The sequence below is a fragment of the Salvelinus alpinus genome, chromosome 29 (genome assembly GCF_045679555.1).
Source record: "Salvelinus alpinus chromosome 29, SLU_Salpinus.1, whole genome shotgun sequence".
Classification (NCBI taxonomy): Eukaryota; Metazoa; Chordata; class Actinopteri; order Salmoniformes; family Salmonidae; genus Salvelinus; species Salvelinus alpinus.
The window spans coordinates 23588475-23605192 of NC_092114.1; the positions used below are offsets into that span (position 1 = coordinate 23588475).

A 16718-nucleotide genomic window follows, 5' to 3' on the forward strand; every position below is an offset into this window, starting at 1 on the left:
TCCTCCCTCCCCTGTCTTCAGTGTTCAGCCACGATGCACTGATTGAGCCAGAGTCTCGTCGGGAACAGCGTGTTACCCGAAGCAGTCAGAAGTAATGTTTTCAGGTTCCTCCTGAGTGCAGTAGCTTTGGTAAAATGTAACAAAAACCTGCCTGTGTGGATTAGGGAAGAGAGAGCTGGATATCAACTCTGATTTCAGGAGAGGCCCAGAGGCACGTTTAGCTGTCGGTGCGTTTGCTGGCTGTTCCCTAGCTAAACTGGAATCTGGCTGTTCCCTAGCTAAACTGGAATCTGGCTGTTCCCTAGCTAAACTGGAATCTGGCTGTTCCCTTGCTAAACTGGAATCTGGCTGTTCCCTAGCTAAACTGGAATCTGGCTGTTCCCTAGCTAAACTGGAATCTGGCTGTTCCCTAGCTAAACTGGAATCTGGCTGCTCCCTAGCTAAACTGGAATCTGGCTGCTCCCTAGCTAAACTGGAATCTGGCTGCTCCCTAGCTAAACTGGAATCTGGCTGCTCCCTAGCTAAACTGGAATCTGGCTGCTCCCTAGCTAAACTGAGGCCATGGGCAATGGCCTCCAGCCTCCCAGGTCCCTCTTCTCTGTTATTGAGTTTAACGCCATCACCAAGGGAGTTCCATTGTTTCCTCTGGTCATGTAGCTGCGTTCCAGCCATGAAATCGAATCAATTAAGGGAACGTGGACCAGGGGGTCTATTTCAACACAACCCTAAACCAGGAAGCAACCTGAGGAGTAGGCCTGAACTCATCCCCTCTCCCAGTGCATGGAAGGTCTATATCTAATTTATTTTCACTCACTGGCCAGTTTATTAGGTACACCACCCGTTCATAAAGAGGGGTTGCTCCTACAGACAGTGAGTCATGTGGCCGTGGCTTGCTATATAAAGCAGGCCAACAGGCCTTGAGGCTTTCGGTTATTGTTTGATTGAATGTTAGAATGGGCAAAACATGTGACTTTGAGTGTGGTATGATCGTCAGTGCCAGGCGCACAGGTTTACCAAGAATGGTACAACAAACAAAATAACATCCAGTCAGCGGCAGTCCTTTGGGCCAGCGGCTTGTTGATGAGAGAGGTTGACAGAGAATGGTGTGAGCTAACAGGTGGGCCACAAACCAACAAATAACGGTGCAGTACAACAGTGGTGTGCAGAATGGCATCTCGGAACGCTCAACTCGTCTATCACGGGTGGCTATTGCAGCAGGCGACCACACCGGGTTCCACTCCTATCAGCTAAAAACAAGAAGCGGCTCCAGTGGTCAGGCGATCACCAATACTGGACAATTGAGTGGAAAAACATTGCCTGGTCTGATGAATCCCGGTTTCTGTTGCATCATGCTGATGGCAGTCAGGATTTGGCATAAGCATAATGAGTCCATGGATCCATCCTGCCTGGTGTCAATGGTACAGGCTAGTGGCGGTGGTGTACCATTGTCCATTCTGCAACAACTGTAGAATAAGGCTGTAACAAAATGTGGAAAAAGTCAAGAGGTCTAAATTCTTTCTGAAGACACTGTATATGTGTATATTGATGAGGATTATTTATTTTTACATACATACAAAAATATAAAGGCAACAATTTGCTAAGATTTCACTGAGTTACAGTTCATACAAGGAAATCAGTCAATTGAAATACATTCATTTGGCCCCAATCTATTGATTTCACATGACTGGGAATACAGATATGCATCTGTTGGTCACAGTTACTTAAAAAACGAAGTGGCGTTGATCAGAACCAGTCAGTATCTGGTGTGACCACCATTTGCTTCATGCAGCGCAACACATCTCCTTCGTACATGTGGATCCAGAGCATCTCAGACATGCTCAATGGGAAAGGGGTATATCTAGTCAGTTGTCCAACTGAATGTATTCAACCTAAATGTGTCTTCCGCATTTAACCCAACCCCAATGGGTGACATGTCTGAGTTTGCAGGCCATGAAAGAACTGGGTCATTTTTAGCTGCCAGGAATTCAGCACAGGTCCTTGCGACATGGGGCAGTGCATTATTATGCTGAAACGTGAGGTGATGGCGGCGGATGAATGGCACGACAATGGGCCTCAGGATCTCGTCACGGTATCTCTGCATTCAAATTGTCATAGATAAAATGCAATTGTTTGTTTTCCGTAGCTTATGCCTCCCCATACCATAACCCCACCACCACCATGGGACACTCTGTTCACAACGTTGACAACTGCTCACCCACACAACGCCATACACGGTGTCTGCCATCTGCCCGTTACAGTTGAAACCGGAATCCATCACTTCTCCAGCGTGCCAGTAGCCATCGAAGGTGAGCGTTTGCCCACTGAAGCTTATTACGACGCTGAACTGCAGTCAGGTCAAGACCCTGGTGAGGACGAAGAGCACGCAGATGAGCTTCCCTGAGATGGTTTCTGACAGTTTGTGCAGAAATTCGTTGGTTGTGCAAACACACAGTTTAATCAGCTGTCTGGGTGGCTGGTCTCAGACGATCCCACAGGTGAAGAAGCCGGATGTGAAGGTCCTGGGCGGGCGTGGTTCCAAGTGGTCCGCGGTTTTGAGTTCGGTTGGACATACTGCCAACTTCTCTAAAACTACATTGAAGGTGGCTTATGATAATTTAATGTTAATTTCTCTATCTGGCAACAGCTTTGGTGGACATTCCTGCATTCAGCATGCCAACTGCACGCTCCCTGAACTTAAGGCATCTGTGGCATTGTGTTGTGTGATACAACTGCACATTTTAGAGTGGCCTTTTATTGTTCCCAGCACAAGGTGCATCTGTGTAATGATCATGCTGTTTAATCAGCTTCTTAATATGCCATACTTGTCAGGTGGATGGATTATCTTGGCAAAGGAGAAATGCTCAGTAACACGGATGTAAACAAGTGTGTGCACAACATTTTAGAGAAAAGCTTTTTTTTGTGCGTATGGAACATTTCTGGGATCTTTTATTTCAGCTCATGAATCAGGGTACCATCACTTTACATGTTGTGTGTGTTTTCAGGAGACCAGCGCCAATAACTTGGGTGTGAGTGCTACCTTTTTTACATGGGGATAGCAGAGATCCCATACATGTGTGACTGGAGAACATGTTTCATGAATGGAGAGGATGTTTCATCGCTGTGGTCTCGTCATGTTGTGGTTAAATAGGTGGCCCCATGCCCTGTACGGTCTTCCTCTAGTCTACAGTATTTAACTCTGTTTCTCTCCCCCACCCCTGTTCATTCAATTAATTTGACTCCAACCTCCCTTCCCAAATATTACGGTTTTTAATATTTTTACAAGCAGTAAATCCATGTTGCTTCAAGAGTTATGATCATACACCGCAAGCCAGGTACATCAGCATCAGTCGGAGAATGGGGCCTTGCTTTCGACGGCTGGAATGAAATAACCATTGCCAGCCCTCAGCGGCCACTAAAACTTCCTTTATGGAACTCAATGTAGCCATCAAGAATAGCGGAGATGGTGGAAGTGCCATTGGTTGGTTGCGCCTTAACCCAAAGACATCATCAACCCTACTTTTCCAATATATGCGTCTGATTTGAACTCAAAACGACTGCTTATTCGCTCACAATAGATGATTGTGTTTTTCCTCTCTTTATTAGAGGAACAACCAGACCTGACGTATGAATAGGGTATAGGGTCTTTTGTTTCACATTTTTCCCCTTAGCCATTTGGATGACATTAACATTGAAGAGGGATGATTAATATATTTTGTGGTTCGATAGACATGGGCTTGGTTTTTATGAAATATATCTGCCGCTGCACTATTAAAAACAATGGTTTTGTTCTAGAATCCATTCTTAAAGATTTATTCAATTAAATCTAATTGAACGTGGGTGGTGTTCTGTTACCAGCATTAGACGTTAGGCGATTCATAAAGATTCCATAAGGAGCCATAAGGCCCCTCTCCCGCCCACTTATTCTCCCTCTCCCGTACACTGTTGCCTTCCAGATGAATGTCATGATGCTAAACGTATTTCTCAAGATATGAAACCTACTGTTCCCAAGTAGTCATTTTTCAATCTAACCATTTTAGGATTTCTACCTGGGGAAGGAGACGTACAGTATGAGAGATTTCCACTTGTGACCACTCATTCTTTTTACACTAATGTTGTCATCCTCTCTGTAGCCTTCTTGGAAACAGTCCAGAGTCTAGACCTTCCCCCGGCCACCTGGTCTCATTTTACCCTCCCACAATAGTTCAGTTCCATACTGGCTGGGTATGTGTTAAGTCCATCCACGTATTCAGTGTGGTCATCTGTATGCAGCCCGGACCTACGGTCGGTGCTGACATGTATGACACGGACCCTGAAACATTGTCTTGATTGATGGAGTCACCGTAGCAGGTTACCTAGAAGATGCATTGTGTCTCCTCAAACAGTCTGATATTGATCAGTGTGCTGTGCTGCTCTGGGCCCCGGGCCAATAAAAGGGCCGTGAGAGGCCTCAGAGGACCAGGTATACCATTTTGCGTTGGCCCAGGATAAACTACTTACCAAACTGTTCCTGTCCTAGGGACACAAAGGTTTGCATTCAGGCTCTGCAGCACTGCTGAAATCAATATGGTGATAAAATTGACAGATAGGTAGTAAATTATGTGGAATCTTGGCCTGTCACTGCGCTGTCAGCAGGAAATCTCTTTTTAATAGTCTATTTAAGGAGAAGCAGGGTTGTGTTTTTCTAAGTCGGTGGGGGAATGTTGATCCAGAGCTGCTTGTCTGGGTGGGGGGTGATCTTAAGAAGTGGCTGGGCAATCGCGTGCTGCTCCGACAGAGCAAACAGGACCCCCGGCTGCAGCATGCCGGACCCTTGCAGGTGCATGTAGGTGGGGGGTGTTTTTAAGAGAGGAGGGAGGACGGTTGCGGGGGGGGAGGAGTGTGGGGCTGCCAAAGCAGCCACCTGTCGTTCCGTAGTTTTTAGGACTTCCTTCTCATCCGGTATTCAGCACGGCTCCCAGTTGGCCCAGTGTGTGTCCTGTTGCCAGAAGGCCTGATTGAAACCAACTGCCAACGGGGGCTGCCATGTGTTTCGGTTGGAAGGAGGGGTTCGGAGATGGCGGTTGGATTGCGAGGCGAAACCCTGGGGACGGGGGTTTTAGTGGGGAGGGGTGGTGGTGAGTGTTGACGGGGATGGGGGGCAACCAGAATGCTTGAAGCTCTCACCTTCGGCACTGCTAAGAGATGAGATGTCTAGACTGCTTGATTTCTCCTTCACACCAGGCCGGGCCCGGTTCCCCCACTCTCTTTCCCCTGTCAGAGCTGCAGAGTTTCTACAGAGACTGGGGTTGTAAAAATCCTTTTACGGCTCTGGGTCTACTAGGAAGAAAATGAGGAAGAGAGAAAATCTGTCCTCACCTAGACTCCCTTCTGTCTTTATCCTCTCTACCTCTTTCCTCTCATTAAAAGTCCTCAATCTATCTACTCTGGCAATGCCCGAAAATATGCGTTTTCCCATTAAAACCTATGAATCTTTCTGTGACTTGTAGAAGGTTTTTGTGGTGGCCGTGGGGAAAGAAAATTAACGGAATTGACATCACTGGGATGTTAGAGAACGCAGCAGATTTCGCAACTAACTGTAAACTCCAAGGCACAAGCAAGGGTTTTCCTCGTTCTCTTTACCCGATGGCTTTCTCTTTTGTCATAATACCTGTGGGCTGTAGTGGTGGGGAGGGGAAGGAAAGCTTCAGGGCATCATTGGATATTTAATTTTCAATAAATAAAGATTTTCTCTGAATGATGTACCGGATGCTTTTGCACAGGTGGAAAACCCATTTTGGAAAAACCTGGACGTGCTCAGTCGGAATGCAAAGTTTCCACAGGCTGTACTCACTCCCAAGGTTAAACCGCATATACGAGGATCCTTCAGAATATTTATTTATCAAGTTAGCGTGGCGTGTGGACCTCGCTGCACCGTGGCTCGACAGCTGTGGCGAGCAGACGTTACACTCCGCCTCACTGACTGAGGGCCTGACTTCGTCGCGACCTCTCAGAAATTGTGGATTTGCTATTTTGCGAAATAACTATTTATTTATGTATTTATTATGGACCCTGGTTCCTACAGTACGGCCATACAACATAAGACGTTAGAAATTAAAAAGTGTGAAGAGGCAGTTCGTGGGGGAGGAACCCCTGGTTTCCTGGTCTCCAGATGCATTGTCAGACGAGTCCCTCTTCTAAGGGTCTTCTGCGTCGCAACGTTATGGTTACTGCATCCCACATCCACCATCCATCCCCCTGTGGTTAGCACATGCCCTGTGTAGGGTGATCCACCCCCCCCCCCCACGGTCATCCTCTCATTGGGCTTGACTGGAGAGGAGCACTTCTACAGACCAGATATGAGTCTCCATTGGCTGGCTGGCGTCTGCTAACCGCTAACCATTCCATATGCCTGAATGGGACCCATAGGGACCGAAGAGACAGACCAACGTCACCATCTCCAACACTGTAGGTAGTTTACCCTGATTCACTGTCCCCACAGCCATACTGAGATGGTACTCTCTGGTGTTAATCTGTATGGTGGGTTTCACGTCACTTGTTGTGAAAAGCAAGACATTACCTCTGTAGTCTCGCTCTTTGCAGGACACAGAGGAACAGACAGTATTTTTTTACTTGGAAGTGTAATAGGTAAACATGTTCGTTTAACCTTGAAATAGTCAAATTATGCTGCCCATCCATTTGCATTCACGTCCCAGTGTTGATCTCACAATCTGGGTTGGAGTGAATTCCAGATTTCCCTATACTAAGGAACATTGGCATCCTCTTAATTCAAATTTCAGCTTTTTACTCAAATCCCGTATTCTTCTTGAAAGATTAGTTTTTCTATGACCAAGTCACTGATCTGACAAAGTAATTTGTTCCTTATCAATAGAACACTTGAGTCCATGGTTATAGTGTACTGTTTAAACATTACATTGCAAATATTTTAGTTTCCATTAGAAATAGAGGTTAGTGGGTTTGTCCAGGTTGTCGTGAATGAAAGGAAAAAGAGCAGCTAGCCTCGCACCCAGCGATTGTGAACATTTCCACATTTGGTTTCCACCGCTGCCTGTGACGGGGCTGATGGGTGAGTGTGATAGCAAGGGACCGGGCCCCAGCGGGAGGCAGCCCTGGTGGGGGGAAAGCGAGGAGGGAGCAGGGGGTGGCCTGGAGGTCAGGGAGTAGTGGACACACAGTTCTCTCTGGCCGAGAGAGAGGAATGGTGTTTGGGTTAGCTAAAATGCAAATGTCTATTTGACAAGCTGTATCCCATCTAGACATGACCCGGGGACAGGGGGAGGAATTCCAGAGGTGTGCAGGCTTCCTTTGCCTACCAGACAGGTTGGTCGGGTCTGGGCTGGGGGACAGTGTTGGGGCTGCGGGGACAGTGTGATGGCTGGGAAGAGAATGGGCTGGGCCGGGGGACAGTGTGGGGGCTGGGGGGAGAATGGTCTGGGCCGGGGGACAGTGTGGGGGCTGGGGGGAGAATGGTCTGGGCCGGGGGACAGTGTGGGGGCTGGGGGGAGAATGGTCTGGGCCGGGGGACATTGTGGGGGCTGGGGGGAGAATGGTCTGGGCTGAGGGACAGCGTGGGGGTTGGGGGTAGAATAGTCTGGGCTGAGGGACATGCTGCGGCAGGCAGCCAGGAGCCCTGTACCTGCAGATCCAAACATCCCCCGCTGAGCCTCGCAGCTGCCCCTTAAAAGGTCCCGACCGACGAGGGCCTGCCATACACCCAAACTCAGCCGCGACCAACGCTGCCCAAACTCATCCCTGGAACCCTCCCCCTCAGTGTGTTAGTAGTAAGCGGCTGTCTCTACAGACTGTCTCAGCTGTACTCTACAAAGCACTGAAGAGAATACTGCATATATCATCTGGCTGATTCTGAAAAAAACTAGTTTTGTAATTTGAGTTGTTGAGGCCTTTACTGCCAGCTTCTTTTTCTTTTGTTGTCACAGTTGACTGAGTTCAATAGTTGCAATATGAGATTTCTTGTGAATATGGAAGAAACTAGATGCTGTCTCAAATCGGCAGTCCCTTTTTTAGTTACATCTCTAGTAAATTAAGGGTTTGAGTGAACAGCTGTGTGCGTGAGTAATGAGGTGTGGTAAAGATGGTAATCTAGCTGGACAGCGTGAGATGATCAGCTTGTGGTTTGTTCCTTATCACACCTCACTGTGTTTCTATAGCTGTTTGTACACCTGATTTGGTCTTTCATACTGTACATGTCTGTATCATCATCAAAAACCTGGAAGAAATATCATGTTTATCAGCAGACTGAAAAACACATTGAAATTTAAGTACTTTCTTTTTCACTGGGAATTGCAAAATAACAAAATAAAGGAATCTTACCTGTTTGAAATAAACGTAATTAATTCATAAGCATATTTATTTAGACATGAATTTGAACAGATTCTTACAAATATTGTACAGAACATCAAATTACATAAGACAGAATGCTGAGGATTTATCTTCAGGAGAAAGGCAGTTGTCCGTCGGGGTAGAAACTCACTGACCACAAAACCCAGTTACATTTGAAGTGAAAGCTGTGTTATATATTTGGCTTGTGGAACAGTTCGCTCACTTTCCGGCAAGTAGCCTGATACAGTCAACCATGGGTTCCAGTTTTGCCTGCCCTTGTCCATTACAACCCTCCTTACCACACCCCTTTTAGTTCCACCGTGGCTCATCTGAGTCCTTACCGACTGTCTAGGTGTCTGTCTCATGCAGAGAGGGTTGTGGTTCTTAAGTTTCAGGTTTATCAGTCTGCATATGCAGACGTTCTCAGGTAAAGAAAAGATGAGAGCAATGTTATTTTTTATGTTTCTTTTTCTTCTCTCTTTTCAAGTCTTTTTTAGAGATCATGTAATGGGGAAGTGTTGAATGTTTTTTAGAGGGTGATTATTCTCGATCTCCTCTTTGAGTCCGGGCATGCTTCCATTGTCCAAGAAGTTCCACAGTCTCTTTCGATCCAAAAATGATTACCTCGTCAGAAACTACACTTAGCATCTCAGTTCAGATTTTTTTTTTGGGGGGGGGGCGTATAATTAAATACAGATTTTGATTTATGCACACCTTTAAGAATGTCACGTTTCTGGTCCACAGTTCTGGTTCATATGCTGTGCTCATCAAGTCAGTTTCTTCCCTCTGTCGTCCTCCAGATATTAACTTCTTAGAGCAGTTTTCCTGTCTCTGTCTTTGCTCTGAAAGAAAGATAAATAAAAGTTAACATTTTGTAGTAGTCTATTAATAGTAAAAATGCTAAACACTTTGTGAAAATACATTTCCAAGATGGATTCTATCCCAATCTTGACTATTTTACAATGCACCTTATTGATGAGGTAGCGTAAGTAAAGGAAAATAAAATTGTTTATGTCTGACATTAACCCTTTGAGTGAGTGCACTGCTCGCGCCTGTCAGACTGGCCTAGTTCTATTCTTCTAACCCACTGGTCCAGCCTGCAGTGGAGGCTGCCTGTAGGCCTTTGTGGACGGGGGATGTGTGAAGGCTGTGTGGACTGGGGAGGTATGATGTTGACTGGTCTGGGGCTTGTGGGCCGTAGCATGGCCATGGGGGAGGCTCATGTTTTCTCCTCTCACCATACACTGAGTGGCAGAACTAGCATTAGGACACCTGGCTCACATTGTGCTCCCTACGGATTAACCCAGAGACCGGGAGACCAGGCCATGGAATGCCATCGTTTCCACGGCTATGTCTGACGTAGGCAGGCCCAGGCGCTCTGTCAAAACACTCGTCTCCAATTGATGAGGTCAGACAGTCTCTTTTGAAAACTGGCCAGGAACTTTTTATTTTCTTTGGTTTATTGTTTTTGTTCAGTGCCACTTTAAAGTCACATTCGTCAGCTCCAGGGATCACTTACACCCGACTAATAGGATTTTTGTTTAACATTTGTTTTTCATATCCTGTATAACACATTGTAAAGATGTATAGGGCTAATTCCGCAGCAGCTGAAACCAAATGTGAAGGCTTTTTTGATTGAACTCACACCTTTTTTATTTTCTTTTTAAAGCTTCCACCACTTGCTTATACAGCATCTAATTACATGGGAAGGCTTTGTTGTTTTTATAAACATATCACAACATATTACATTTCCACAGACACAGAAGCCGATCTGTGTTTTTATTCTCTCCTCAGGCTTCATTCTTTAGGCAAATATTTGGTTTGGTTTCGGCCGGACAGGTAACGTTGGCAGATTGGTTCAAGATTACAATGGAGGCACTTGTCAGCTTTGTGTGTGTGCGCGCAGGGGTGCGTGGATTTTCAGACGTAACTTGAGCCCTAACGGACGATTCATCTGTTTGGGTTATTAAATGCAGCCCGCTTTCCTTCTGGTCATCCTAACTATTCTGAGCGTGGGTTCTTTACACCCTGTTTTGTCTGTGGACAAAAGTTGGACACGATATTACATATTCTAGAATAACTTGTTAAACAGGTGTTTGTAGGTGTGAAGTGAAAAATGTGTAGGTTTTTAATCACATGGTTAAGGCTTATTTTACAGTTGGACAATAGTATTTTAGATTAAAATGAAATATTAAGTTACAACAATATTCAACTAAGTGTTATTTTTAATTCTAGCTTGCTTCTCAGCTGTTAGTTCACACTGGGTAATTTCATAATGTGTTACATGTTCACACTGATAGACTCCTGTTGCAGGGAAAAGCTTTAGTAACTTCCGTATGGCTGTAATGAAGGAACTCGAGATAATTACAGAAAACATGAGCCATGTGGCTGCTTGGCTAGTGCACAGCTTTGGGACTGGCCTCTGAGGCTGTCTATACTCAATTAGTAATCTGTTGGGTTAACCCCAGCACCAGTACACAGAGGAAGCTCGCCAAGTTCTTTTCCCTGTTCCCCTAGAAACGGCTGCTGCACACGTACTGTCCATTTGACCAGGGGTTGTCTGCTCCTGTGTGTCCTGTTATGCAATCCCCCTGCCATCCTTCATATCCCCTGTCTTCACCTGCTACAGCTATTAGGGAGAAAGAATGCTCCCTTCCTAATGGACTGTGCTGAGCAGCCCCCAACGAAAGAGGGAGCTGGCGGGGGGTGTGGAACCTCAAATTTGGTAAATTTTTGTCCTGCTCTGTCTTATGTCATTATTATGGGGCTTTAGTTGAAGTGCACTTTTACACAATTTATTTGCTTTCAATAGAAATGTAAAAGGTTTCATGATGGTGGGTGTGTGTGTGGGGGGGGGTGTATGTGCATGCAGGACATGTCTAGCTTGACTATGTTACATAGAAAAATATTTATTCCACTCCAAGCAAGGTAGAGCTGTGCCAGATGGATACAATTTTGGAATGGAAAATGTGATAAGATCACACACTTACCAACACATACACACATCTGTAAGCAAATCATTTCTGTGTGTGTGTCCACATAAATTGGCCTCTGACTTCAGTGGCAGGAAAAAGCTTGAAATACAATAAAGCGAATTCAGAGTGAAATGATGGTCTCTCTCTGATGATGTAAAATGTTTGATCTGACTACTGATCCAATGAGTAGTAGGCTAGAAAAGAGCACTTTGATTGGTTGATTGAGTCCAACACAAGTACTAAACTGGTGATATCATAACAGTATGCTAATTGATCAATGAAGCATTTGATCATCTTTCCTAGTCTTCAAGATGCTTGTGAACGTTCCAGATCGCACAACTCTCCTGTGTTCGACAGTAACTCAATGTGTTTCCTTTTTATTTTCCTCTTTCTTTAGCAACAATAAAGCAACGAGTCTTGGCCGAGCAATGCTTTTCACGGAGTAATGAGAGCTTAGTATGGGTAAAGAGAGCAGTGCGGTTTGGAGTGGGTCGCTTCGCCTCTTAAAGCCTCGACTACAAAGCCGAAGCCCAATCTGTTTCGAATATCGGCACAGCTCAGGCCTCCTATAGACAGGCCTTTAATTCAGGAGGAAAAAACTTAAACAGCCATTATCTCATTTGCTGGTTTAGTCTGCCTTGCTAAAATCAATGAAATGGATGAATAGGATTGCTTCCAGTCGGGCGAATGTCCATTAGTCTCTTTTTATTGTTATTAATTGTATGACTCCTGCATCTCTGTTTCCTTCATGGTCTTTTAAAGAGCTCCTTTGTAGCAGTGACTACGTCTACGAAACATTACTAATAGGCGTTTACTTGAATTAGTTGTTGATTTGATGCATTATTCGCTCCTTGGTGATGCTGTAACAAGGTTGATCCAGACGTTGTTCATGGTGCGCTTGTGCTATTACACTTGAAAGTTGAGCATAGCTTTCTCTTAGATTTGTCCAGAGGTCAGGAGTTGTGACTCTCTCCAGGACATGTTAATATATTAATGATGGCAGTGTAACACGTCTACTGTGCAGCTCTGTGCTATTGAACATCTCTAGTGATGGTGTGTGTTGTCCAGAATGAGAGTCATTATATCGTATTCATGATTTATTTAGGAAGCCAGAGGTCTGAGATGCAGCGAAGCAGGTTGTGTGTGTGTGTGTGGTTGACAGTGTTATTAATTGGAGACCTAGGAAGAGCCTTAGGTCAACACAGGATGCATGTGTAAATCGCTCAGGATGGCTCACTGACAGATTGGGGAATAGAGCAGATGTTCCCAGAATGCTTTCGATCAGAGCACGGAGACGTGGGTAGCTGTTTTTACGTCTTGGTATTGGAGTCGTGGTACGTCGTGGTATTGGAGTCGTGGTACGTCTTGGTATTGGAGTCGTGGTACGTCTTGGTATTGGAGTCGTGGTACGTCTTGGTATTGGAGTCGTGGTACGTCTTGGTATTGGAGTCGTGGTACGTCTTGGTATTGGAGTCGTGGTACGTCTTGGTATTGGAGTCGTGGTACGTCTTGGTATTGGAGTCGTGGTACGTCTTGGTATTGGAGTCGTGGTACGTCTTGGTATTGGAGTCGTGGTACGTCTTGGTATTGGAGTCGTGGTACGTCTTGGTATTGGAGTCGTGGTACGTCTTGGTATTGGAGTCGTGGTACGTCTTGGTATTGGAGTCGTGGTACGTCTTGGTATTGGAGTCGTGGTATTGGAGTCGTGGTATTGGAGTCGTGGTATTGGAGTCGTGGTACGTCTTGGTATTGGAGTCGTGGTACGTCTTGGTATTGGAGTCGTGGTACGTCTTGGTATTGGAGTCGTGGTACGTCTTGGTATTGGAGTCGTGGTACGTCTTGGTTGGAGTCGTGGTACGTCTTGGTATTGGAGTCGTGGTACGTCTTGGTATTGGAGTCGTGGTACGTCTTGGTATTGGAGTCGTGGTACGTCTTGGTATTGGAGTCTTGGTATTGGAGTCGTGGTACGTCTTAGTATTGTGTTGTTTGTTCCACTAGAAGTTAAAAGGAGTAAGTCCAGTAAGTCATTTTAGAGTTTAATCACTTAAAACGCATTCCGTTCTATATACATTGTTGACTCCAGGCTTTTTCCTTTCCTCTGTGCTTTTTTTCAATTAAATACATTTTGGACAGTCTTCATGTTTTCTGAGGGTATAATACATATTGTGATGGTGAAATATAGTACCTAACCCAAAATGTCCCAGTGTCATGGTTGACTCTTAATTGTTAAGAGCATGTGGTATATTCCAAGTTTGAAAGCTGCTTTGCTCTTGTGAGTTGAAATGACAGTTTCCCCATCTCTGTTTTTTGTTTTTGTTGTATTTCACATGGCTGGAGCGTGATTTACGCTTTTATTTTTAATGCGGCGTGGTGTTGGCTTTATGAGCCAGAGTCTGCCCAGGCGTGTGCTGAGGAAGAGCAGAGGACGAGGAGAGAGCGAGAGAAGGATAGATGACGTGTTTGTATCTGGAGTGACACTTCCTTGTTTAGGCTATTTTCTGTTGGCCCACGATTCAGTTGGTCCCTAACTTCTCAGACCAATTAGACAATGGGAAGTGCTACTGAATACAGGAAGCAAATTGAGACATCTGAGAAAATGATCTCTGAGAGTTGGGGATTTGGGTCTTACTACTGAGAGGTTTAGTTGAAGCTGGACTACTGTGCATCCTTATCTGTCGCTGTGTCTCTGTCTGAGCACTGAGGGGCTGCTCTCTTACCCTACAGTACAGCGGAGTGCATCGGATTCCCTTTATTCACCTCGCAAGAACAGATGATCCTAAATACATAAGGGAATAATAGATGTAGTTTTCTTGTGTAAGTGTAGCGTAAGTTTGAAGCTTTTCAATCTTTTATTTGAAATCACTTAGGCTATAAGAATCATATAGCAAGGAGCCATCCAGCATGGTACTTCCTAAACAAAACGCCTTCTAATTGGATAATGCTTTACTTTAGTGCAAGGTTTCTGAATCTCTGTCGTGGGGCCCACCCTGAGTGCATGGTTTGGTTTTTGTCCTAGCACTACACAGCTGATTCCAATAACCAACTCATCATCAAGCTTTCATTATTGGAATCAGCTGTGTAGTGCTAGGGCAAAAACCAAAACGTGCACCCAGGGTGGGCCCCACGACCGAGTTTGGGAAACCCTGCTTTAGTGGTTGGAGTCGTGGTGTTTTGTATCCTACTTGTGGCACAATGGCATTATGCATGGTGTGGACGGATGGGACAGACTAACTCACCATTTTCCTTTGGTTGCTGAGGCAGAATGTGCAGATCTGTTTAGGCTGGGAGTTCTCTGCGTCGTGGGCCGGGGATCCATGCTGATGTAAATAGTGGGCAGAGGAGGTCGCTCCAGCATGGCATGGCTGCCCGTCCCCGCATGTCTCCCCGACCAGCAGCACGTTGCCCAGGTGGGAGATGTAGCTGGACGCCAGCCGTAGCGTCTCGATCTTGGACAGCTTCCTGTCGGCTGGCTCGGTGGGGATGAGGGTCCGCAGGGCGGTGAAGGCCGTGTTCACGCTGTTGGTGCGGTCCCGTTCCCGCGCGTTGGCTGCGTTGCGCTGCCGCGGCAGCCCAGTCGTTGGAGAGATGGAGCCGTCCTGCGAGAGCAACATCTGAGGCGGGAGCTGACCCCCTCCCAGACGCCCTGCTCCAGCACTGCCCGGCTTCCGTTTGCGGCCCCCGACTTTGATGTCATAGCCTCTGGCGTCCAGCCTAAAGGAGCGGTCGTCCGAGCCCGAGCTCTCGCTTCCATTCTCCTCGTCCTCGGACAACATGGAGATGTCTGAGTATAGGTACCGGTTGGGCGCCGGCCGCACCATGGCGAAGGACATGGTCACTGTGCTCTGCAGTTCCAACAGTCAACTAGCTCTATCTCTACTCGGGGCTTTGTTTACTACTGTGACACCTGGACATGCATGGATAGTTCAATGATCACACAGGGAAAAAAGTAACAAGTGTTACCTCAGTATCTCTCTCTAAATCCTTTGACTCCGATGCACTCCAGTCCAGTATGGCGTGGCTCCTCTGTCATTAAAGTCCCATGTGGAGTTTTAACTTTCCTTTCTCTAGGTGAGAAACCAAATGGAGGAATGTCAGGTCCCACTGTGTTTCTCAGATCCTCTCAGGATACTGTTTGTCTCTCTCTCTCGTTCTCTTTCTTGCTCTCTCCTCTCAGATCCACGTCTGCGTGGCTCCCTCAGCTCGGCTCCACGTCTGTCCCTTGCACTTTCTCTCTCTCTTTTACACTCTCTCTCCCAGTGCTCAGATCCACATGTGGTTTCTGTCTGAGAGGTTCGGTATGGTTAGGCTTTATAGCCAGTGGGAGTGTCTGGTGCTACCCCCCTCTCCCTCTCTCTCCCTCCTTCCCTTCTTTTCTCCCTCTCTCCCTCCTTCACTCTGTATGCAAATGTCCCAGCTGGCTGTGGGAGCTTGGGGAGGGAGGGAGGGAGTGAGTCCAGCACAGTGTGGATCTACTATCTGCTACTATCTGCTTCCTTATTTAATCAGACTCGGGAAAAGCCATGGAAAGAAGCTTCCGGAAACCATTGTGTGAAAGAGGGAGTCTTTTGTTGAAGACCGGCTGCTCTGGGCGCTCTCTAATACTGATTAATTGTGTGTAAACTGGACGCACACAAACACTACGGGCGGCCCATAAAACTCCTGCAAAGTTAAAGACCGATTTAAATGTCAGCGGTTCAAAATGGGGAACCCCGTTTCTCATCTTTTTATTTTTCCAAATGTGTGGCATAACCCCTAACTTAACCCCAGTGCAGTCAAGCTGGGAGGTGAAGGCTCTTACTTAGCTAGAAAATGTAACATCATCCCACTCTTTCTCATCAGTGTTTCCCACCCAATGACAGAGTGTGATTCTTCAGAGGTTTACTTGGGGAGTTTAGGACTAACCCCCACAACAAGACTGATGCTGTCATGGTGTCTACATTGGTTCCATCACTCTGGGGAGTGAGTTGTCTTTCACTTTTGTGTTCCTCCTTTAACCCAGACTGGATCCATTTAGTCATGCTGCTTGAACCAAAAAGAAACTACATGTGGTGCAGAGGGACTATACGTCAGGTAGCTTAGCACACCTGTTTGTCACTGAATCATCCTGTGGCAGAAAGACAAATGGAAGAACCGTTCTCAAGACTCCGTTAGGTTTGACAATCCAGTGTATGACAGATGTTGGCCTTACTGTTTGTTATTGGACGTTGACGCATCAACGACGCTTGATGTTTCCACATTACGGAAAGCGACTTGATCTCCCTTAAGTCAATTCTTAATGTTCAGGAAGCCCCAGAGATGGTTTCTGTTGACGGTCATATATGTTCTCTTTGCCTGACACCAGACGGCCATTAAACAGATTGTTCTTCTAGCATGAAGATGGTCAATTACTCAGTGCTGTACGTACCG

General features: G+C 46.1%; 2 protein-coding genes across 3 annotated transcripts in view; one reads left to right on the plus strand and one right to left on the minus strand.

The window, feature by feature from the left end:
- LOC139559336 (ribosome biogenesis protein bop1-like) overlaps positions 1-16718 on the plus strand; it is a 121622-nt gene that overhangs the window by 38141 nt on the left and 66763 nt on the right. The window lies entirely within an intron of this gene.
- scxa (scleraxis bHLH transcription factor a) lies at positions 8348-15980 on the minus strand. Its single transcript, XM_071375257.1, has 2 exons — positions 14549-15980; positions 8348-9179 (listed from the first exon to the last, which is right to left on the minus strand). The coding sequence occupies exons 1-2, from the start codon at positions 15140-15142 to the stop codon at positions 9141-9143; spliced, it is 633 nt and encodes a 210-aa protein (XP_071231358.1). The 5' UTR covers positions 15143-15980; the 3' UTR covers positions 8348-9140.